The sequence below is a fragment of the Mauremys reevesii genome, linkage group 3 (genome assembly GCF_016161935.1).
Source record: "Mauremys reevesii isolate NIE-2019 linkage group 3, ASM1616193v1, whole genome shotgun sequence".
Taxonomy (NCBI): Eukaryota; Metazoa; Chordata; order Testudines; family Geoemydidae; genus Mauremys; species Mauremys reevesii.
Genome location: NC_052625.1, coordinates 152,641,654 through 152,667,070, shown reverse-complemented (window position 1 = coordinate 152,667,070; position 25,417 = coordinate 152,641,654). Strand labels below are relative to the sequence as shown.

Genomic DNA, 25,417 nt, shown 5'->3' with positions numbered 1-25,417 from the left:
GAAATCCAAGAATTGTAATAACAGACAGTGGATCACAGGTCACGAACAGGGAATTCCTGGACTCAGTTGAAGCTTACAAATTTCATCATAGGAGGTCCAGTCCTAGATACCATCAATAAAACAGACTAGCAGTCTATGCAGTCTATATAGCGAAGAACTTGCTAAAAATGATGTAGGCTTTTACAGGATATTCATCACTGAAGTATCTGACTCCTATGCAATTGTACCAGCCGCACCCTCCACAGACAAGGGTGGATACCAGAACCAGGGTGGCTGTGAAGTGGATTGTCTGGTGCTCTGTGCCCTGATTTGAGGAGGGGGGAAGGGATTCTGATCTTCCTTCATGACTGCTGGGGAACCTTATCTCAGGCCTGCTGCAAGAAATCATGATTTGGTTCACAGGCTAAATACTTGATACAAATACAATGTAGTAAAAATAGTTATTAAATTGTCAAAGAAATACAGTATGTGTGTTAGGTGTCAGTATAGTGCAACTTGAGTCAAGATCACTGGCACTTAGGGGTCTGCTTCTTGCGTGATACATGATTTATGACGCATGACCAACTGATCTTATGCCATTTCAGTTAATTATCACAAAAATATTAGAGAGATTGAGATATAAAAAATCCAGTAGAGAACATATTCAGAGACATATAGATAACCGCTGAAACTGAGCATCTTCCTGGGATTTAAATGTTATACCAATAAAATTGTAGCAATATGTTAGAAATAGTAGTTTGGTATGTAATTTGTCTTTAAATAATTCATCTATTAACACAAAATCAAGATGCAAAATCTCAGTCATGATTTGAAAAAATAAACTTAAAAATAAAGGAAGCATATCTATTATATAACTGATAGATGCACATTTTTGGCATTTATTTCCACGTTTATGAGGTATTCAACTGGGAGCTGATTGAAAGTCTCATTTTTTCCCCCATTAATAAGGTCTATTCCAGATTGTTTTTTCAGATTTATGACTCTACATCTCCCACTATTAAAAAAAAACAGTTCAATGTAATTGATACTAGCTCTGAAACTGTGTGTGTGTGTCTGTGTGTGTGTGTGTGTGTATGTATATATATATGTAATTTGTCTGCTTCTAAAATGTTAGTTCCTAAAGTTGATGCAGGGATCATACTTCACTTTGAATAGTAAAGTGCACACATTATATTACCTGTGTCCACTGATTTTAATCTGGAAATTGGACATAGCAGCAAAAGTGTTAAAATTATACAGCTCATAAATATTTGAAATAAACCTCTTAATTAAAAAAAGGAAAGCTGAAATCAATAAAAAAGTGGTGAAATAAATTATATCTGATATGGAGAAGAATGTCCTATAAAGGGAAGTACATTTAAAATAATTACAGGAGACCACATTAGCACAATAACATTAGCTAGCACTTAAATGGAAAATTTACCAAATTTTCTTGTCTGAAAGGAAGTTCAGGACACACGTCTCAAAAGCAGAGGTTCTTTTGACATTCAAGCACTTGAAATGGAACTGCAATTGGCTTAGTTTTATTTAACAGGGCAAAATCTGATGCTTAGCCCTAGCACAGAGATGGTTTTGACTGATGCCTATGAGTAGATAGGGGTGTTCCTAAGGCAGGGATGGGCAAATTTTTTCGCCCAAGGGCCACATCTGGGTATGAAAATTGTATGGTGGGCCATGAATACTCACAAAATTGGGGGTTGGGGTGTGGGAGGGCTCTGGAGTGGGGCTGGGAATGAGGGGTTGGGAGTGCAGGAGGGTGCTCTGGGCTGGGACCGAGGGTTCGGAGGGCGGGAGGGGGATCAGGGTTGGGGCACAGGAGAGGGTCGGGGGGCAGGCTCTGGGCAGCGCTTACCTCAAGCAGCTCTCAGAAACAGCAGCATGTCCCCACTACAGCTCCTACGCGGAGGTGCGGCCAGGCAGTTCTGTGTGCTGCCTTGTCCGCAGGCACCATCCCTGCAGCTCCCATTGGCTGCAGTTCCCAGCCAATGGGAGCTGCGGGTGCAGCACTTGGGGCAGAGTGCGGAGCATCCTGGCTGCCCCTATGTGTAGGAGCCAGATAGGGGACATGCTGCTGCTTCTGGGAACCGTGCAGAGTGGGGCACGACCCTGACCCTACTCCCCAGCTGGAGCGCCGTAGCGGGACAAGCCCTGGACCCCGCTTCCTGGCGGGAGCTCTAGGACCAGATTAAAACATCTGGAGGGCCAGATGTGACCCCCGGGCCATAGTTTGCCCACCCCTGTCCTAAGGTGTCAAACGCCAGGTAGTTTTATTCCAGAAATAACTAATAATATATAGTTTATAGAAAGAAGAAATGGGAACACTTCTTTAAGTATATTATTTTCCAAAGTCAGTAGTGAGCTCTGTCTGTGTATCATAGCTAACTAAAACATTTTATAGATGGTCAAGGGAATTTTATTTAAGGGTTGGTGAATCTTGTTTGTTTTATCAAGGATAACATTATAAATGGGCAGCAGTAAGTGATATTTGTGATAATTACCGGATGAACTGCACATCTGACCTCCCACCCTTTGGTTTCTCTGAGTGCATTCCCTCTCAGTAGTCCTAGATTACTACATAGCAGTTCCATAACCATGAGAAACTTAATTAAGGCAATGGGTGCACTTAAAACACTACAGAAGTTACAGCTGCAGCTGCACCCCTGTAGTGCTTCAGTGTAGACCCTTATACAGTGATGGAAGGGGTTCTTCTGTTGCTGTAAGAGAGGGTAGCTAGGTCAACAGAAGAATTCTTCCATCAACCTAGTGCTGTCTTCACTGGGGGTTAAGTCGGCTTTACTACATCTCATGGGTGTGATTTTTCACACCTCAAGAGATGTAACTATACCAATATAACTTTTCAGTGTAGGCCAGCCCAAAGTTCTATGAAGTGACAATAGTACTAAACTTAGGTACATAAAGAAGCCATTCAAATGAAATAGTTTCTTATACACCCACTATAAGGGACCAGGGCATAGGTGATCTGGTCTAGTGTTCGCAGCTGGGCTGGTGTCCACACGTTAAGGATGACCACAAGACATTAGTCCATGAAGAGAGGTCAAAGGAATCACTAGACCTAGGTTCAATAAGCAAGAGTCAGGGTCGGCTGGGGACGGAGACTGGAAACCAGAGGTACTACCAGGCTGGAATCCGGAGGCAAGTGTCAGAGTCAGGCTATGGTTGTAGACTGGTGATCAGAAGACAAGATGTGTTTGGGAGTCACAGCAGGCCAGAAGTCCAGGGTACTTGACCAATCAGAAGGCTGCAGGGTACTGTCATTCTGGACCCTTTGGGCATTACTTCCTGCAGGCCCAGTCTCTGCAGTGTTCCCTGGATGGGGCTATGCCTGCCCTTCCAGTGGCAATGTGGGAATATCAGCCATTCTAGGCTTTACAGATCTGGGTTCTAATCCCATGGATCCTTATTTATGAACTCACTTTAAGGCAGTGGTCCCCAAACATTTCATGTCATATCTCCCTTACCCCTGTATGCACCCCTGCTCTGGAGGCTGTGGTTCTCAGGGGTGGGGAATGTGGAGGGTTGTTGGGGTATATGTGGAGTGGGATGAGCATTCAGGGAGGAGTGCAGGATGAGGAATGTATGGGGTGGAGGCGCTTTGCTGAATAGCCCCTATTCATGCCATAGAGGGCTGACAGCAGCTGGAGCAGAACTGGAGCAAGGTCGAGTGCTGCTCAGGTTTGGCCCAGTAGCCCCTTCATCATGACAGAGGGAAGGCTGGGCCAAATTTGAGTGAAAGTGGGGAGCTCCCAATTTCCACAGCGCATAGACCCCAAAATTCTTTAATCACCATTAAACGGTTACATTGATGTTTTGTGGCTGTCTTATCATGAATTTGGCCTGATCTTGCAAACAGCTCCCAGTGGGCAGACCCCTGCACCCTCCCAGAGCCTCACTGGAGTGATTGGGGCTTAACACCTTACTGAGTCGGTGAGCAAAAGCTATGCTGTGTTCTTGCCAACTAATATATTTGTTCAAAAATGTACATATTGTAAATAAATCAGTAGTAGCCTGTATCTGCACCCACTCATTTCCCTCCCACTAAGGAATGAAGAGATTTCTTGGGTGAAATTCTGAAATTGTTGGGATTTTTTTCATTGACATCCACAGGGCCAGGATTTCACCCCAGGGTTCAAATTTGTTGCTATATTTATTATAATTATTATTTATTCATTATAGCACTTAGGAGACCCGGTCATGGACCAGGACCCCATTGTGCTAGGTGCTGTACAAACACAGAACAAAATGATGGCCCCTGCCCTAAGGAGCTTACAGTCTAACTATAAGACAAAAGACAACAGATGGATACAGACAGATGGGGGAGCACAATACTGGTGAGCATGTTAGGTAGTGGTCTGATCAAAGCAGCAGCCCAACCCTTGTCAAGTTTTTTGTGGGTATCACAGAGGATATTATTATTTATAGTCGCACTGCCTCCTGCTCACCCCGATTGGGAAACTTTTGTGCTAACTGCTGAAAAAACAGAGGTAGACACAGACCTTTCCCACAAGAGTAATCATATAGTGTAACATCATAAACATGTAATCTTTTATTTACTATAACTATTGTATAGAAATAGGGTATATATTAATAACCGAGCAATTGTTAACAAAAGGTGCAAATGATGTCATAGAAAACCATATAATAACCCAGTATAGTTTCTGTTATTAACATTGATAGCACAGGAGTTGTACATCTAAATCAAAATGTATTAGGCTGGGGGGATTGGGGAACTAACTGTTTCCATGATATTCCATTAATTGATGCATTAAAATTAATATTTATTGTTAAATTTTCCAATGTTTCAGCATTAAGCACAGCCATATTTTTGCTTTGAACCTGAATTTCTATGTGAAATCTCTGATTTTCTAAGTACTTAGCAATCACTGAAATCATTTTAATAGAAAATGTAGAGCATTGTCACAGGAATTTAGCATGTGTTGAATACAAAGTAGTGGAAACAGGGCTTTTTACTTGAATTCCTTGTATTGATTTGTGAAAATGGAATGACAAACAGATGCAAGACCTAAAGGCTATAGGATATTATGAACAGATAAATGGATAATGAATATGTAAAAGAACAACTCAAGGAAACAAGTAAGGCTTTATACAGTAAAGAATTAAATTAAAGGAAAAATATACAAATAAGGCAGAGTTTTATACTTCACCTGGTTTTACACAAGTTGGAATTTGCATTAATTATAAGGGTTAAGAAAAATGTCTCCAAAAAAGATAATTGTTCTTAACATCATCTCTCTTCAATATTTAAAAGCATATGGATGATGTAACCGTAGTAACTTGGGACAGTAGAAACCAATATTAATGTTAAGATCTGAATGTCTATCACCTGAACTAATATCATAGCATCAGATTTTAAGTTGTGTTTCCCACTGCCGGGCAGATTCAGGGATTGGGCTGACTCGTGATGCAGAGGGAGGCCACCTGAAAATTCAGATCTGGCATTTGGACTTTCCTTTCCTCTGGGTGGTAGTTATGTCAGTTTGGGAATATATCTGTATCAAATTAGGAATTTCATTGTGTTTTGTAGATGCCATTCTGTGTTTGTAACCTTCATTGTGGATGACAGCATCCATTTTGTACCAGAGGCTTGATGCCTAGTGAACAGATGATGTCTGAGGAGCTATCACCAAGCAATCAAGGGCCATTATTATTGAAGGGCGCTTGCATAAAGGAACAGTGGGCATCTGTTGGGAGATCTTTTGACTTTGAATGACTGTTACACAGAAGCCGAGGAGAGGTAGGGGGCTGGAGCCTTGACCTCCCCACAGCTTGCAGTGCATGGGAAAGAGAAGACAGTCAATTTTAAAAGAGGTGCTTCTCTAAAGCCAGAGTTACACTACAAACTTTTGCCAGTTTCATGGGGTGTGATCCCTGATTGACATAGCTGTGCTGGCCAAAGCCCCTAGTGTAGACACAGTTATAATGGCAAAACTGCACTTTGCTGATGTAGTTTACTTCAGTCAGGGGGCTGGAATAAGCTACACTGTCAAAAGTAGTTTTGCGGTGTAAATTGCCTCCACTATAGGAGCACTTTGCCAGTAAAGTATGCTGGTATAGCTACACTGGAAAAGTGATCTTAGTGTAAACCTGACTGAAGCCAGAGAGGCCAACCAATGCCAGAAGTAAGAAAACCAGCCAAGCAGGTAAAGAAGAGCAGCCTAGCTTCAGGTCTTGTATCAAACCCAGGACTCACAGGGGTGGTGACATCAGACTGAGGGGGTTGCATTGAGGAGTTTATTGTTTGCCATAAATCTGTAATTCTCTTGGGCTTTGTATGAGTAAAGTGTTTGTGGATAAGAAATTCCTTTGCTACGCCCATGTTTCTTTGCTTTACTGCCCACATAGTCCTTGAGGGGTGTAAGTACTAGAGCTTCCACTGCCAGGTGGAGTCTAGGGGCCAGTGGATAAACAACTGGAGGCTCAGGTGGGCTATGGCTCTGGTTCCAGAGTCTAGGTGGCCATTCTGCAGGATCCCAGAGCCAAAGAAGGGTGTCATTCATGCGGTCTACACCTGGGTGTGCACCTGAGAGCTAGGAACAGTGAGCAATCACTGCCCAAACCCAGCTGGCACAGCAACCCGTGGGATTCAGTGGTTGGATCCAATCCCCGCAGACTGGTGTCAATGCAGATAGGAGGGTGGAGCCATATTATAACAGTCGGAACCTTTACACTCCTCTTTGTCAAAGTGTTGCACGTGGCTGATCCAAAAGGGTCAATGAGGGTGTGGGGCATATTTGCCACTTATCTCTAAAGCAGTCAGCTGTAAAGGGGAAGGGCAGAGTGCACCCTCTGAAAGGGGAGATTTAGTAGCTGTGATCCCCTGGAGCCCTGGGAGCCATGGGATTGTTTGAGGCACAGCACCGCCCAGATTTTCAGAGATGGGGCAGCGCAGCATTCAGGGGGCAATGCATTAATGACTCAATTTTACGTCATTCTGAAAACAAGAACTATTAATTGTAGGACCCAGTCCTGTACTCATCCCTCAGGAATCAGTAGTGCAGGGGGTTGCAAACTTCATTGCACCGCACCCCCCCTCCCCTTCTGACAATAAAAATGACTACAGGACCCCAGGAGTGGGGACTGAAGCCTGGGCCCGCCCAAGCCCCGCTGCCCCGGGTGCAAGGGGGCAAAGCCCAAGCCCAAGGGCTTCAGCCCCAGGCAGGGGGCCTGTAACCTGAGCTTGCTGCCCTTGGGCTTTGGCCCCAGGCCCCAGCAAGTCTAAGCCAGCCCTGGTGACCCCATTAAAGCGGGGTCACAACCCACTTTGGGATCCTGACCCACAGTTTGAGAACCACTGCTAGAATTTTACCTGGCAAGGGGTGGAGGGCATGGTCCTAGAACCAAGATAAACTGTTATGTTCTTCTTTTGATCAAATGAGCAAACATTTTAATTTCCAGTAAACTGTGAATCATAAATCAAATATTATTTTATTTGCATTACAGTAGCACCTAGACATTATTATTTGGATGATGCCATTTATGTGTCATAGAAGTTTTATAGGTTACCAAACTGAAATTGCAGAAGCTGATGCAAAGTCAGCGGTAATCGAAGATGTGAGAAAATTTTTGTTGTTTCTTTTTCTGGTAGCTTGAAAATAATAAATAAATTTGTTTTCAAGGCTTTCTGGACCAGAGGTGGTGTAAATTGGCATAGGTCCATCTGACCTATTGGAGTTAAGCTGATTTACACCAACTGAGAATCTGGTTCTATGTGTTTCCAATAATATAGAGATGCTGGTTTTATCTGAAGCTTATATTAAAGCTTATTTTTAGGACTATTTTGATAAATTCTGTTTCACTTTCTGAGTTCCTGGAAATATTAGCCGTTGGCATAGAGACCCCAATCTATAATGAGCTCTGTACTGTGTGACAAAGTTCCTCCTCTAACTTGGTGGGTCCTGAACTTATTGGCAGATTTTGCTAGCCTCAGAGATCTTCCTGTGTTGGATCAGGAGTTGGGAGGTTTTGGGGGGAACCCAGGCCCGCCCTCTACCCCAGGTTCCAGCCCAGGGCCATGTGGATTGCAGCTGTCTAGAGTGCCTCCTGGTACAGCTGCGCGACAGCTACAACTCTCTGGGCTACTTCCCCATGGCCTCCTCCCAACACCTTCTTTGTCCTCACCACAGGACCTTCCTCCTGATGTCTGTTAACACTCAGTCCTCCAGCAGCACACCCTCTCACTTTCAGCTCCTTGCGCACACCTCACTAACTGGAGTGAGAGCCTTTTGATACCAGGTGTCCTGATTAGCCTTAATTAATTCTAGTAACTTCCCAATTGGCTACAAGTGTCCTAATTTGCCTATCTGCCTTAATTAGTTCTAGAATGTTCCTGAGTGTTCTGGAATAGTTCCTGTTATCTTACCCATGGACAAGGGACCTGCTTAACCTGGAGCTAATGTATCTACCTTCAACCACTCTCTTGTAGCCATCTGGCCTGACCCTGTCACAATGAACAGGGCCTCCCTTTAGGGGGGAGGGATAGTTCAGTGGTTTGAGCATTGGCCTGCTAAACCCAGGGTTGTGAGTTCAATCCTTGAGGAGGCCACTTAGGGATCTGGGGCAAAAATTGGTCCTGCTAGTGAAGGCAGGGGGCTGGACTCAATGACCTTTCAAGGTCCCTTCCAGTTCTAGGAGATGGGATATCTCCAATTATTACCTTATTACCTATACCCATTAGAAGCCCCATTGCAGACCATGTCATAGTTTAGTGCTCTACATAATATTATGAAATGTTATTTTAAGTACAAAAAATATAAGTAAAATAAGAGAAGAGCTATGGTTTTGTATGCAAATCTCTTGTATGCAATAGCCAGTATAACTAATTAACCATGACTCTCTTATGACTGGGAAAAATAACGCAGAATTTACAATATCAGCATTTTTTCTTTACTTAAATACCATCTGATTCTGTAAAATAATGGTCTGGAGCCAAGGGAACCTGATGGCCACAGCAGGTATGCAGCAAATTAACCAAAGGTTATTTAGAGTTTTAATGAATAATTATATTAATTAATGCGGAAACTGAAATAGTTTTTAGCCATTTGAATGTTATATTAAGAGAAATTTATCACAGAAAAGCATCTGAGAAGCATGCTAATTTAACAACTAACTACAGTTTGAATCCTAATTAGACAGACAAAAACAAACAAAAAGCACTAACAATATCTGGATTTTGCTCACCCTGTTTGATTTCATTAATTATCAGCCCAGTTCATTGGAGCCCTATATAACCTTTTGTTAATTTCATATTTGATCTGCTTTCCTGGGGCATAGATCAGATACATTATATATGCGCAAGGGCTGCAAGACTGAAACACACATGCTTATCTCCTGCTGATGTTAATGGGAATTTTGAATGCAAAAAAAGTCAGTTCAGATGGAGCTGATACTATTGTGTCCTGTTGAGCAGAATTTATAGCACTCCAGGAAGTAGTGAAAACTTTTTTCCCACCCAAATCAAACAAACAATCTGTTTTATCAATTATGGGGAAAACTTGGGCTTGGTTACTCACCCCCTTCTACAAAAGGCTTCAGTTTGTAGTATATATGTAGTCACGGGTGCAGTCTGCCCTGATGAGTTCCTTAAGGAGGCCAGATTAGAGAACAATGAGGTTTTATTCGGATTTACTTTGTGTGTGTGTGTGTGTGTGTGTGTGTGTGTGTGTGTGTGTGTGTGTGTGTGTGTGTGTGTTGCTTAGAATGACATATTTACAATGCCTTTTAAAATTATAGGAAGTCACTATAAGGAATCCAATAACTGTCCAAATTGTTAGGTGTATTTCCAGTTATGTTTGGTCCTTGTGTTTCCATCACTGAGGGACAAAACAAAAAATCAACAATATTCAAAGTATTTAAAAGTCTGAATTTTGTTCTCATTTTAGTAGTAAATAGGAATTTTCTGTAGGCTCATAGCTTCACCCGCCTTCATATATAAAATAAAAATCCTAAATTTGATTTGTTTTACACAGTAGTGGCTCCATTGAGCTCAGGGAAGTTAATCTACGCTCACACTGGTGTAAGGAACATCAGAATCAGGTGAATGGTGTCTAAGTAGGTGAGCAGCCACACACAAAAAACATTTAGTAAAGTATCCATATGAGTCTGATCCTGCTCACTCGTGCCAAAAGTACCATTAAAGTCAATGGTTTGGGAGGAGTAAGGACAATGTAACTGGGTCCCAGAATTCCTGCCTCAGTAGGACAGAAAATGGAAAGGGAAAAGTAAAATTCTATCTCCAATTCCCTCAGTTGCTCCTTTGGTATTGAAGTACCTGTAGCATTTAAAGTCTTCCAGTGGTTTGAGGCATCTAACAGTAGTAGCTCGTGCCAGCTGTAATAACTGGTCATAGAATCATAGATAATCATAGAAGGGACCTCAGGAGGTCATCTAGTCTAACCCCCTGCTCAAAGCAGGACCAATCTCCTGGTACAAGCACTGGGTTTCATTCTTGACTCTGATTTTCCTGTCTTGTGGTCTAAGACAGAATTTCAAATTTATTCAAGTGTAGCTTATGACCTATGAGTTTCTTATACCCTTTAAATGATTAATTTAAAAAAAAATCATATAGAAATATAAGTTGAAAAATATGACTCTTCCATTTACTTAGCTACAGCAATGCCCACTGGAGACCTGATCCTGCATACCCGTGCAAGGTAATAGGATCATTTGCCAAGTGATTGCACTTAAAATTTATTTTATTTGTTAAAAATTCTGCTGGCTTGAGGGAGAATCTCTATACTTAAATAGGCAGTACTGCTAGAAATGGTGATGTCTCGCAGAATAAAACTGAGACATTTCAATCTATGTATCTGGTCTAAAAGAATTCATACTCTTGCGAATAATGTCTGAAAGCAAATTCTTTATCTCTTTTACTCCCTTGACTTAAATATGCCCAAATGGATTTTTTTCTTCAAAATGTGTGTGTGAAAGAGAGAAATTGTGCCTTCTGACAGAAAAGACCTTGTACCACAGGACACCTTGAATCACATTCAAGATTTCAACACACAATGTCTCTCCCTCCCCCCCCCACCCCAGACACACTTACTATAGCTATGAAAACACTGAGAACAGTCATTCCTAATGGTAATATTGGAAATGAACTCTAAACAAAACAGGCAGTAACAGGCACCAGTGTGATGTTACATAAAGTTCAGTACACTTTACCTCGTTCATTATATCAGCAGTATATGCTATGAGTTTCAGTCAAATGGTTAACGCTGTAAAATAATACTTCCATATGGTATTCATGAATGAATTTCATTCTTACCTATTCTAGCTCAGAAGCATTAGTGGGGCCTGGACCATTAAGGAGAGCATATTTCTATGTGTATGAATCAGATTCAGTACATGGGATGAAGAGATTATGACAGTTTCAGTGTGCTTTCCATGCATATGCGTTCCCAGTTTGCCATACAAACTGGTTTTGTAGTAATTAATTCAAAATGTGACTAGATTTTAACAAGCAAGAGATTTTAAAGGGAATCAAGACAATGACTGGAGATCTGCCATGTGCCCCTCCTTCCACCACTCCCAAAGAAAAAGTAAACTTCACAAATGGAATCAAGCGTAAATTAACCTAGATCCCTTCCATGAACACACAAAAAGTCGGAAACCTCATCTGACCACATGTAAGCCAGATTTAGCCATTTACAACATAAAAGTGGTAGCTAAATAACTAAAATACCATTTCTCTAATTTTTCCAACCAGATTGTATTTCCTTTTTTCATTCTTGGCCTACATGGAATTGACCTACAGGAAATGTGCCACATACTAAACCACTGTTGGGAATTACTACAAAAAGGAAGTATTTTGCAATATAGTTAATGACTTGATTAAGCAAGAAAATGAATAAGGAACATAAATACTCTGGAGTACTGTGCAGTAATTCTGTCCATGGAATTACCTTAGGGCTTGCTGAAATAGTGTAATTAAAAACTTCACTAACCTATCATATTAATTGTTCTTTGGATTTTTTTTAAACAAATCAGTGTTAGGCCTTTTCTGTTACTGTGTTATGATTAAGGTGCTCTCATCTTAGGTTTATATGTCATTTATTAATTTAAATACAAAGATTTACAAAGGTGAAAAAGGAAACTTCCAAGGGGCTTGTAAGTACAGTTTAATAAATGTAATAAATTTAAATCGAGCTGACACATCAATTTAAGAAGGAATTGCATGTTTGGAAAAAGCTGTACACAAGGATAGGCAAACACAATACAGAATATATTAATATAAGGCCATTAATTATAAGTTAAGTGGGCATTACTACACACCACAAAACTATTTATGCCATTAGTTCATGTAAATAAGTCCCTGAGTTAACCATAGGTGCTGTCTGCAACTGACTTGCTTTCGGGAGTGTTAGGCTCTTACTGTGTAAAAACAACAACATATGAATGATTTACTGGAAAAAAATCAAAGGTGGGTCAACCCTTTTCCTGCAAATATTCATCTGTTTAATTTATTTGTAATGCTTGCTTACTGGTACCATACTAGTCCTCATCCTGTAAGGATAACAAATCAATTGGTTGACATAGAACAGCTTTATTCTGAACAGAGAAATGTTTTCACCTGCCAAATAACTTTCATCCTTCATTTTTTGATAAACTGCTTAATAAGTTCCTTCAAGTACTTTTCTCTTCCCTTTGCAAGTTAACCAAACTCTCATTTAATCATTTTTAAACCAGTATACCATATCAATGACATTTTGGGAGTAAATCTAAATGAAGATTATAGTACCAGGCCTGAATTTAATGCCTTTGAATGCCTTTAATATCTTTGAATTCAGATCACTTTAAGAAATAGTGGGCCAAATTCTACTTAGTTAAACTGCTGCAACTCCACTGACTTCACTGGTGGAACTGAAAGCAGAATCTGGCCTGCCCTATGTGCTGCAAATATAGGCTGAAACTTTTGAAATGGGTAGACAATTGAAAGACAATTTTATCTTGAAAGTAAAAAAAGCAAGGCCAGATTTTCAAAGGTTTTACACACACAGTTGTATGTGGAAAACTTACACACAATTTGCACATGCATTTACTGGGACACAAACTGTGTATGCCATTGGCCAGTTATGGTCACTTCCCTTACCTGACTTTAATGAGAGCAGGAACCAGCCCTAAATCAGCAGGACAATACTGCTAACACATGCTGCACCAGATGAGCACGTGGGGGTTTTATCTCAGACTGGTACAGAATAAAACTTTGTTTCCTGAATTCCTATGTGTGGCCTAAATTATTTCACATGCATATCATTACCATGGAGTAAAATGAGAATGTGCCTGCCAGAATACTAAGCTTTCAAAATAAGAGCCCAGTTTTGAATATGTATATGATTGGGTAACTTGTAAAATCACCTCGGGCCTGATTGTGGAACTTTGAAAGTCCCTGAGAGTTTTGCCATTGACTGGACACTTAATTCTTTCACATTAAATAGCTGACTTTAGAAGATATTTTGTGATGCACAGATCAGGATTGTGCCCTTAATAGGGAAACTTATGGGTGTTTGTATTTACTGTATGGATGTGCAAGTCCTAGATTTTGATGCCATATAGAGCCGGTTAGGTTTGATTCAGGAAAAGGAATACAGTTGCATTAGATGAATTGATTCGCCAGGCATAATTGTCAAGTATTTCTTGCTATTTTGTTTCTGGAGCCTGCAACAGTCATGTCTCTTATTTCCCCTTTGCAGGAGTTTGTCATGATTGTTGTGTTTGGTTTCGAATATATCATTCGCATCTGGTCAGCTGGCTGCTGTTGTCGCTACCGAGGATGGCAAGGAAGATTGCGATTTGCGAGGAAACCATTCTGTGTAATAGGTGAGTTTCCCAATTAATTTCAATGTAAATTCCAAAAGTTACAACCTAGCCATCACAGGTTGGCTGATTTCTTGTACACATCATAGCAGATTCAGTTTATTTACTTGATTTTACTGTAATTCTTTAAAAAATGTCTGATTTGGAACCAACAAGTTGGTGCAATAGTGAACCTGTGTAACAGCAGGATCTTGGCTTCATTACCCTCACCCTCTGACCTCCCTGTTCTCTCCAGTTGCTATCTGCACTCACTTGTTGCATCTCATTTAAATTAGATTATAAACTCTTAGGGGCAGGAGACATACCTGCCTGTGTTTGTACAGGACCAGACACCAGGGGTCCCTAACCTAATTGCAGTAGCACCCAAAGGCCCCAATGCAAATAGCAAATAATCTCACCATCAGTTGCAGGGGCTGTAATGAGGGAAATATGAGTTGGTGGAGTTCTCAAAACCTTCCCAAATGAAATTTAATGTGGATAAATGTAAAGTAATGCACATTGGAAAAAATAACCCCAACTATACATACAACATGATGGGGGCTAATTTAGCTACAACGAGTCAGGAAAAAGATCTTGGAGTTATCGTGGATAGTTCTCTGAAGATGTCCACGCAGTGTGCAGAGGCGGTCAAAAAAGCAAACAGGATGTTAGGAATCATTAAAAAGGGGATAGAGAATAAGACTGAGAATATATTATTGCCCTTATATAAATCCATGGTACGCCCACATCTCGAATACTGTGTACAGATGTGGTCTCCTCACCTCAAAAAAGATATTCTAGCACTAGAAAAGGTTCAGAAAAGAGCAACTAAAATGATTAGGGGTTTAGAGAGGGTCCCATATGAGGAAAGATTAAAGAGGCTAGGACTCTTCAGTTTGGAAGAGAGAAGAGAGAAGACTAAGGGGGGACATGATAGAGGTATATAAAATCATGAGTGATGTTGAGAAAGTGGATAAGGAAAAGTTATTTACTTATTCACATAATACAAGAACTAGGGGTCACCAAATGAAATTAATAGGCAGCAGGTTTAAAACAAATAAAAGGAAGTTCTTCTTCACGCAGCGCACAGTCAACTTGTGGAACTCCTTACCTGAGGAGGTTGTGAAGGCTAGGACTATAACAATGTTTAAAAGGGGACTGGATAAATTCATGGTGGCTAAGTCCATAAATGGCTATTAGCCAGGATGGGTAAGAATGGTGTCCCTAGCCTCTGTTCATCAGAGGATGGAGATGGATGGCAGGAGAGAGATCATTTGATCATTGCCTGTTAGGTTCACTCCCTCAGGGGCACCTGGCATTGGCCACTGTCGGTAGACAGATACTGGGCTAGATGGACCTTTGGTCTGACCCGGTACGGCCTTTCTTATGTTCTTATGTTCTTATGTTCCCAAAAGAATCACTTTTGTTGAAGCTGTGATGTTTAGAATGCGAAAGCAGCCAATATTAGCCATGCTGCAGGTTCCTTACAAGTACACTATCCAAGATAAGTGTGGGTGTGTCAGGTAAAGGTTGATTGGGAGCGTATAGAGAAGGTCACAGTGGGTTTCTACCATTTTGCATTACTCAGAGGTGTATCATCTATAAAAACGTAATTATTAAGCACTTTATGGTAATTCCTGTAATTATCAATTGTAGGAGCTGTTTTTCCAATAAATACAGTAGAACTTTGAGTCCCATATCCAAACCATGGTTAGCCAGATCTATTGTGACCTTAGAGAACAACATGTCCCCTGAGGTTTACTGCACAGTTTGCTAAAGAGGAAAGTAGAGAGAGGAAGTTACCTGTTTCCCCAAGGCCAACTGGCTGAAGAGGAGACAGAAGGGACTTGTGTGTAGAAACTCCACTCTCTCTTGTCTTCCCCAGGCAGACTTCATTGGGGAAGCCAGCCCCTCAGACATTCCCTCTCCTCCATTCAGCCATATGACTCCAAGGTTCTACTGTACATAATTCAAGACAACAGAACCAGACAGTTCAGCACAGGTGGTTTATTAACCATAAAATAAGTCAAACATTTAAATAACAGAAACATGTAACATCCCAGATTACTTGCTGCTGTCCTAGAACTCTTTGTTTGGACATAACCACAATTTGTGCAATCTAGCTTCAGTTTATCTTCAGTTTTCTTTCCTCCTACTGTGTGCAAGTCCTTTGCTGCTAACTAACTTCATTTTGGAGGTGTTAATTCCTTGCATAAAGGAAGTTAGTTAAGGGACACAGTCATGCTCAAAGTTATATATCCAAACCTGTGTTACTTATGAACCTGTTGATAATTAAAGAAGGCCAGATCATGGCCCGTTCTGGGCACTAACCCAAGAGAGCAAGGTGAGTATAAAGCACCCCATGTAGCCAGGCACCATAACGCAGCTTCCAGTACCTGGTGGGTAGCATGATCCACAGTGCTGCTGTGTCCCCCCTGTGTGCCAAAGAGCAGGAAGGAGTGAGGAGTGAATATAGCTTTGACTCCAACCCCCAGCAGTGTATCTACACCAGCATATCGGGGAGCACACTCTGGCAGTCAGTCTCCCTTCTGGGCCATTCTAGGAGCAACACTACAACATAGATGCCATTGCGTGGGGCTAGGTCACAATCTAAACCATAATTTAAGCAATTGTTATAGACTTTTCACTGTTTTCACTGGTTGTTTCTTGCTCTTCACTTGTTTCTAACTATTAAACTGGCCCCATTTGTTCTTGTCTCTGCTGTTTCTCATGGTCTGTAGTATTCTCGTGCTTCATGCTGCAGCATTTAAAAAATGAACTAATGGAAAAAAACGTAATGAATACCTTTCTATTTGTTAGCATTTGTAAAATGTTTTTCCTGGGGGGACTCTAAATGTTGGGCCTAAACTATTTGACAGTATTGCTCTAAATACTTAGCAATTTTCCTTTATGGGTTATTTTATTTTTACTTTTTGGATCACTTGAAAACTAGAATTCTTTTCTATTTTTTTTAAATAGGTCTACTAATTGTGTTGATTCATACAGCTTTATAAGCTGAACTCCCCATTAAAGTCAATGCAGAGTTCCTCTAAAACCCCATGACCAGATTTGGCTTTTTGTTATTCAATCCTTATTTACAGTTTATTCATTCTACTTCCCATTTCAATGTAATAGTGATATCTTTACAGCCATGGTCTGTTTGCCCTTAATTTAACTTGCCCGTATATCCTCAGCAGATCTAACTACTTTTGCAGTCAAACACAATTACTTAGGTCAGTGGCCTAAGAGATGGAAATAAATGTTCGGATTACAAAAAGGTCAAGTTCAGAGAGCCTTTGTTTTTTTCAGCTTTCACTGATGACCTATCAGTGGGTAAGTCCAATACTTCAATAATAAGCCTATGATGTCAGTAAGTCTGACAAGTTAGTTTACAAACAACTCTGTGTGCTCCTTGGTAAGAAAAGATACATCAGTACATGTTGGCCAGCTTTGCACCCTACTTGCTGTCTCAGAGGAAATCGGAAATAGAATTGTGCTATTCATCCTGGCTGTGCATTTTGTGTTAGATTGAAAGCTGCCTGCTATCCCTTATTTTACCTAATTACTACTTGACCAGCACATCTCATCCACAGAGCACACAAGTGCTGACCCATGTACTAGGCATATCAATTTGAAGATGGAATTTCAGCACTGCAAATTAATGTTGCCATGTAGTGCTGTAGATAATTTTTGTTGCCCTTTTCTGTACCTTTTTCAATTCCAGGATATCTTTTTTGAGATGGGGCAACCAGATGTGCATGCAGTATTCAAGATGTGAGCATATCTAGGACACATTTACCCTAGGATGTTGCAGTGCCACAAAACAGAAAAATCTGAGCCACTGCAAAATTACATAATTTTCATTAAAAGTCAATAGGAACAAATCTGTGTTTGTGCAGCATCTAGCACAATAGAGTCTTGTCCATGACTGGGGCTCCTAGGTACTATTGCAATATTTTAAAAAAGAAATAAGAATAATAGCAAGAAACTATCAGTTCTGTTAGACAATTCATTGACATCCCAAAACAAAAAGTGCACTTGAATGGCAAAAGTACGCTTCTTCCTTTAAAAAGGCATTGGCTTTGTAGCTAGCATAGGGAAGGATGATGTAGTTATTAGAGCTGGGCGAAATGTTTTTTGGAAAAATAGTTTACTTGTTGAAAAACGCGGTTTCAGTCAACCCAAAACTATTTGTAAATTTGATCCTATAAATTTCATCTGGGAAAAACTTTTCCAGGGCCAGATTCAGAGTGTGAGCATCCCCATCCCTCCCTATAACCTTTAGCACAGTGATGTGGAAGAGCCAGGGTTTGAATCCCCATTCTGGAACAAGAACTTGAACACAGATCTGCTTCTCCCATATGCGCATCCCCACCACTAGCCTATAGGGTATTCTGTGGGGGTTGCACTCAGTCTCTCTGAGTCTCTTCACTTTGAGTACATATTAGAGCAGAGACTTGAACTCAGCCTCCACCCCTCAAGGCAGTGCCCTAACCACCAGGGTAAAGGCTAGTCTGCATTCAGTCTCTCCTGTTGCAGATGTTCTAATTTGAATAAACACACAAAAATTCATAAGGCCAAAGACAGAGCGTGAGAACAACTCTTTAGCTTGGTGATTGAAAAATCAATTATTTGCCCATCTCTTATAGTTATCCATTGTGATGGAGAGAGGAGGACTTGGGGTTCTGTTTCAGGTGGAGCTGGGACATCTAGGCAGCTTCAGAGACAAACTAGAGGGATGGATTTATGACTCATGAGTATAAAGATGATAGCTGAAGCCATGACAGCCGATGAAATCACCCAGGTCTGGAAAGAGCAAAGGAAGGGACACTGCCCAGGAAGAGGACACTATTATTATTTTTAAAGAACTTTCATGGACATCTTACAGAAACACATGACTATACATCCGCTCTGATACTGGGGTGTTTTAATTATTGGTCTAGTCATCACTGCTCTTAGAATCTGTCTCCAGTGTTTGTGGTCATTTGCTTCTGAGTTTGAGGTATGAAAATTGTGTGTTCCATCACAGAGTAACCATAGCCACATATATCACTTGATACATGGAGTGAAGAACAGGAAATTAATCACCTAAACTTATGGCCAAACTCAGAGATCTGCCTTGTAAAATTTCCCAAACTTCTTGAGTTCCTGCCAGTTTTCCTTCATTTTTTGGCCTTCCAGTGTGCCTAGTCCCATGAAATACCACCCTCTCCTACCTAGAGAAGCTACAATCTGATCAATGGATAATTTTGTAAGGACATTATTTATCCTTTAAATCCTGCAATGCTCCTTCTACCAGAGGTACCAGTAAAGTATTAATGGTCCGATGGATGCACCAGTAGCAAACATACAAGCTATCTAGATCAGCTCCCACTTTGGTTTGGTGTTTGTCCTGATTTCCCAAATCTGCTGAAGTATGTCTGCAGTTGCCGGCAGTGTGCCACAACTCACTGTGTTTGTGATCAGAATGAACTGGTTACTGAAAAGGGGCTTCTTGTAGCATGAGAAGACAGCAAAGAGCTGACTACCTCAGCCAAACATCTTTCTCCTTGTTTCTTTTTACTCTGCATCCAATCCATATTGATCAGATAACTCAGGGAAGGGTGTTCAGCAGTAGTCCCTCATCTCCTTCCTTTCTCAGACCCTGAGAAGTCTGTCCTGTGAGAATTACCATCTTCTGCTTTACCTGGGTCTTATTACAGGCTGAAGTAGCTGGAAAACTGCTCCATGTTAGATCTTGTAGAAAATTAATCAAGGCCATGCATAAAAGACAGCACTAATAAACTTATCATTAGGTTCTAGTTAAGAATTTTGCTTATGTGCTTTATTATGATGTCACCACCATCTCTCAGTAAATTGTTTCATAGAGCAGAGAGAAAATGTAATTCTTGAACTTGCATACACAAAAGCAATACTTAATGTATATGTCAGTAGGTGTGCTGTTCATATTAACTGACTATCTACAAATACAGGGTATACTCTCATAAAACTTTTGTACAGAACTCTCATTATAGTGCTCCTTCTAAAGCTGAAGTGATAGTTTCAGGCTTTTAGTTGGTTACCAATAAAGTTTTTAAGTTTGTAGTCTATCTTACTACTCTCTCAGTTCGCAAGGTGTCTTCTTTCTACTGATGGTCAGAGCCAGGGAATTGTGCAACTGGCAAGATAATTATATTCTGGCATCCTTTGCATCAACTATGGGTCACTAGCCACTGAGTTTCCTCCCCAGCAGTCACCAGTGTCTCTAACAGCCCCTGAACCTGGAGTTGCAGTGTGTGATCTATCTAGCTCTGCCTTGAAGGACAGTTGTTCCTCAGTAGTTCTTACGAAACTATGGTTGGGGCAGTAGAGTTTTCCATTGAATCTGACTGCCCCAACCATCTGCAAAGTCCAGATTTGAATCTGGGTTTTCAGCCCCTTGTTTGGGAATGTTTTGACCTAGAGTTTTGGTTTGAGCCCATTGTGACAGAATATACCCCCATATTCACACTCTACACACCATTGTAATAATCTTTATACAAAGGATGCCTTGTAAGGTATCATTTCAAAACTCATAATTTGCTGGTCAGTATTGTCCTGATTAAAATATGTGTGTCAACATTGTATGTGAAGTTATAAGACCCCCGGTATGGTGTATGTTCCAAACCCCACAGCCCTGCCCCAACAGAAGGCAAACAGGGCTGTCCTAATCAAAGGGATGTGTGCTCTGCTTAATTTGCATTTAAGCATTAAACAGAGGCATCAAGCAGGAAGGGAAGACAAAGGGAGTTCAAACAGGTGAAGAAAACAGCAGGGAATATCCTTCCCATAGACTCTTAATCTCCAGGGTTTTAGCTGGAAATGTATTTCAAAGGGGGAATGAAACTATAAAAAGGAGGGACAAACACCCCAGGGGACACCCCTCCCCCCTGCCTATCGCATTCACCACACCCAAAGAGACAAAGAAAGCAGGCACTGGACTCTGGGGGAAGGGGTCCTGACCTGAGAGTTTGGTCAATAATCTGATGAAGCATCTGGTGAGAAACTTTGCTTGAATCCAATATAGTTTAAGTTAGACAATAGTCAATGTTTTATCTTTATTTTTCTTGTAACCATTTCTGATTTTATGCCTCATTACTTATACTCACTTAAAATCTTTTTGTAGTTAACTTGCTTTACTGTTTTATCTAATCCGGTGTGTTTAAATTGAAGTGTCTGAACAACTATTTGAGAAATAAAATGACATATTATTTTGCTAAAGGAATAATGGACTTAATATATGTGGACTGTCCAGGAGAGGGCTGGGCAGTACAGGGCATATGTTTCTGCGGGGAAATCTGAGACAGAGGTGTGTTGGGGTCACCCTCCAGTATAACCAAGGCTGGTGGGAGCTAGAGTGTAACCCAAGTCTGGCTGGCAGTTACACATGGACACTCAGGGAATCACTTGCTTTCTGAAAGGCTGTTTATGAGTGGCCCAGGCTGGAGCTCCTTCAGCAAAGCATTGTAAGGCACTCAGGGTTGCAGGGCAGGGGTGACACAGCTCCCGACTGGTCTGGACTGTACCCTGGTATGTCATACCCGTCTCTAGTGATATAAGATGTTTCCAGTGCAGGGAAGCTGTCCATGCTTTCCGATGGTGTATTTATCCAGTCCAGTAATGCTTTTCATGCATCTCTGTTAGTCCATTAGTAGTTTCCTTACAGCTGCTCCTACTTTATCACTAGACTAGCTGTAGTACGATGAAAGTTATACAAGTTCAAATTCTGCTGATGTTTTAACTGTGCAAATTCCCAACAGGGAAACTTAAGTCCATTCTCCATAATCAGTCTCTTGTATGTCATGCTTGGCAAACCTTGCTTTGGAGCATTCAGTGATAGCAGCAGCTATCATGTGTTACAGGATCTATTTCTCATTAATCAAAGTAGTAATTACCATCACAGGATATTTTTGTCAGCCCACTATAAACAACTCTACATCTAGGTTGTTGCAAGGTCATTTGGGGGTTTAATTTATTTATGAAATGATATGTGCCCATCACCATAGTATTTAGACACATTACGTAGATTAAACGCAACTAGACAGTAAATCTACTGCCCTCAATAAATAGCATAAATAACCCCTTTCCTGTACCCCCTGAACTATAAATAGCCTAATTATGGTCATAGTTAAGTATATGCTTGACCAAAGAGATGTGCCTTGCATTACATTCTAAAGGTTGGCAAAGTTGAGGTCTGGAAGGATCAAGCTTCACAGTTGGGGGCCATCTGCTAAAAATGCCCTGTTATAAACTTTAAGCAAACACATTCAGAGCCAAACCCTGCTCACCTTACTCCAGAGAGTAGTCTAGTTATAGCCAACCAGATTACTCACTTGAGCAAGATGAACAGGATTTGTCCCTTAGTGACTGTTAGTGAAAGTGCCTCAGATGATCTCAGTTGGCACAGTGAAGGGCAGAGGAAGAGTGATTTTTTTTTAAGGTAAATAGGTCCCAAACCCTGTATGGCTTTTTTCACAAATGTTTAGTGTCATGTCTGGCAGTCCTGACAAAACAATTGTTTGGAACATGTGAAGCAGTTACCTACTCAGCGGGTAACAGGCCTACTGGCAGACTAAGGTACTGCCTACTGTGAGTAAGGATGACAAAGTCTGGTCCTCTATTTTTAGAAGCTACTTACCCACCATTCAAAGGAAATCTGCTTGGTTGATACACTCCAGTTCCTGGTTACATCTTTTTGGCATGAGCTGAGATCTCAGTAGTTTGGTGTTCTGATTCTGCTCTGTGTATGTTCTTATAGCAGCCTCATCACCATAGTATCTCAGCACCTTCCAGTAGTGCATTAAGTGACATGATTAACATCTGTCACATGTGGTTCATTCTCCCGCTCTCATTTTCTCTCAAGGGAAAAAATTGTGTGTTCAGCATCACATTTTGTTTTGGTATGATTACTTTTAAGTCCACACTGCTGTGTGTTTATATTAGAGCAGGCAAAGTTGAAGTACACCTTGCACTTTAAGTGGAAGGTGGTGAGGTTTGTAGTGGTAGTTAGCTCCTGTGGAAGTTTGTTCCACTCTAGGACTGGCCTCCAAGAAAACCCTGTTTCCTGCACAGATGAGTTTTTCCCTTGTGGTAGAAAGTTCTATTGTGCCTGAGGAGTGGAGTTGTTGGGATTAGGACCAGGGTCAGAGTATTAGGTGATCTTTTACCTATGCTGGGCCCAGACCTTTGAGCACCTTAAAGGTATTCAATGGGAAGCCAGTGGACAGAGCAGAGGACAGGTTTGCAATAGAAAGTCCATGATAAATGTCAGAGATCCTTTTCTGCATTGTCTATCCAAGTGATATTTTAATTACTTTCTTTGAAGGCCTTTGGGAGCTAATAGAAACTATTGAAGATCATTTCCAAAGCATTATGTACTGTGTCCACGTGTGTGTTCTCATACCAGATGATATCAGTCAAACTTGGTACATGCAGAAACAAAGCTAGACATTCTCTACACATTTGAGCATAGATTTTACTTTGCTAGAAAAGGTGTCCTAAAGTCAAATGCCACAGGCTGGCCATTTAGCAGTCCGGAGTCCCTTCATCCATATTCACCCTGTAATTGAGTTGCAGATTCCATTCCCATCATATTTTAGGGCTGGATGGTTGGTCACTAACCTTTGAAACTCTTTGAAAACATTTTGATGCTAGAATTCCCAGCAGCATCCCTGAGCCTTCAACACATCAAGAGGTTCATTGACCTTGCAGAGGAGGTGATAGGAATTGGATGGATAGTCAACAGCCCTGAGGAATACTGTACACTTTGTGCACTTTTTAGACAGGGTATGTCCAATATTGCTAAAATGTTTTTAGGGGCTGGCACTAAACCTTCTGCTATTAGCGGTGTCCAGTATATGAAATTGCTGACAGAATTGGCCTCTGTTCCTCTCCCTCCCTCTAACCTTCCTTTATTCATTCTGAGATGTACATACTCTGCTCAATTGGGCTGTGTTATCAGATTACAATCATCATCTCTGTTGAAATTCATAAGATATTTACCATACTCAGGGCCGGCTCCAGACCCCAGCGCGCCAAGCGCGTGCTTGGGGCGGCATGCTGCAGGGGGCGCTCTGCCTGTTGCTGGGAGGGCGGCAGGCGGCTCCGGTGGACCTCCTGCAGGCATGCCTGCAGAGGGTCCGCTGGTCCCGCGGCTAGGGTGGACCTCCCACAGGCGTGCCTGCGGATGCTCCACCGGAGCCGCGGGACCAGCGGACCCTCCGCAGGCACGTCTGCAGGAGGTCCACCACAGCCGTGGGACCGTCGACCGCCAGAGCGCCCCCCGTGCCGCCGTGCTTGGGGCAGCGAAATTGCTAGAGCCGCCCCTGACCATACCCCAACCTAAATAGTTATTGACAATAACATCCGTCCCTTACAGAACTTTTTGGATTTAATGTTTATGTTTTAGTCACTCATCTAGAGCAGGATTATGCCAAATATACACAGCCATCTATGTCAACTGAATGGAGTCCACAAAGTAGTAAAATAGCTCCTACCTCAAAATAATTGTCAGCCCCATTTTAGCTGCTTCTTTTTTTTTTTTTTAAAGAATTGCTTCAAATATATTGGTTGCTGATAAATGTTTCCCCTTGATGTGATATCTAGTGAGGTGCTTCAGGCAGAGTGTTGAATCACTTAAAACCTTCACATTTTGATCCACCACTGGTTCCTTTGCTGGATGTATATTATTATATACTTTTGCAACTGACTGTTGTATTGCCCCAATTGTGCAATGCCCAACCTTTCACTAGATTCTGGTGGACGAAGGTGCACCTGCCTGGTGGCAGTTTATGTTAAAGTCCAATTTGTGGCATTTCCCATTATGAGCATGCCAGTGTCCATTTATCTGCAAGGTCCCATATGTGCCATTGTTATTTAGAGTTTCTGTACCTGAGTTTGTGCAGTCTCTCTAGAATGACATTAGAACAATTGTTAAAGCTTATTACACTCAGGACAGGACAATTGTCAGTCTGATATCTGGCTATATGAACTATTTGTAGAGAGGCTTGCAGGTTTAGTTGTGCAAACAGCTCTTTCTCAGAGCCCCAACCCAGTGGGTGATGGTATAGACAAACTCATTTGAAGAAATGTGATTGGTATATATTATAGGATCTTTCTATAACTACCTTGCAACTTTCTTGATTTTTATTTTTAGTGTCAGTAATCACATTAATCTCCTTTGGCTCTGATGGTGGGCATTTGCCTCATTCATGTTATCCCCCCCACCCCCAGTAAATACATTTTTGCTGTTCTCTGCCTACAGACAGTTTTGTTTTTTTCAGTTTAACCTATGATGTTTGAAGCTATCTTGTGTGTATTGTATATCTTCCACTCTGTCTGATGCTTTTAGTTTTTGTAGCTATGATTATTATTATTATTTATTTTGCTTGTTTTCTGCTGTGGCTTCATCCTTAATTTGTCCCTAAGACTAGACTGTTTCTAATAAATTAATCTGTAAGCAAGGGTAGGTAGTGTAGGGTAGAGGGTATTTCAGCATGAGGGTAGATGATGCAGTTGTGTTAGTACTGGTCTGAAATTGCTGTTTCATTTTGATCACATATTTTAATTT

General features: G+C 41.2%; 1 protein-coding gene and 1 long non-coding RNA gene across 5 annotated transcripts in view; one reads left to right on the top strand and one right to left on the bottom strand.

Annotated features, from left to right (window-relative positions):
* Window positions 1-19,616, bottom strand: part of LOC120400913 — a 47,326-nt gene extending 27,710 nt beyond the window's left edge. For all 3 annotated transcript variants that reach the window (XR_005596156.1, XR_005596155.1, XR_005596157.1), the window contains exons 1-2: window positions 19,517-19,616; window positions 15,634-15,789 (exon numbers count right to left, since the gene is read on the bottom strand). This is a non-coding gene — a long non-coding RNA (uncharacterized LOC120400913). The remainder of the gene's footprint in view (window positions 1-15,633; window positions 15,790-19,516) is intronic.
* Window positions 1-25,417, top strand: part of KCNQ5 (potassium voltage-gated channel subfamily Q member 5) — a 480,883-nt gene that overhangs the window by 356,512 nt on the left and 98,954 nt on the right. For both annotated transcript variants that reach the window (XM_039530234.1, XM_039530236.1), the window contains exon 3: window positions 13,728-13,854. In XM_039530234.1, the coding sequence (XP_039386168.1) occupies window positions 13,728-13,854 (127 nt within the window). The remainder of the gene's footprint in view (window positions 1-13,727; window positions 13,855-25,417) is intronic.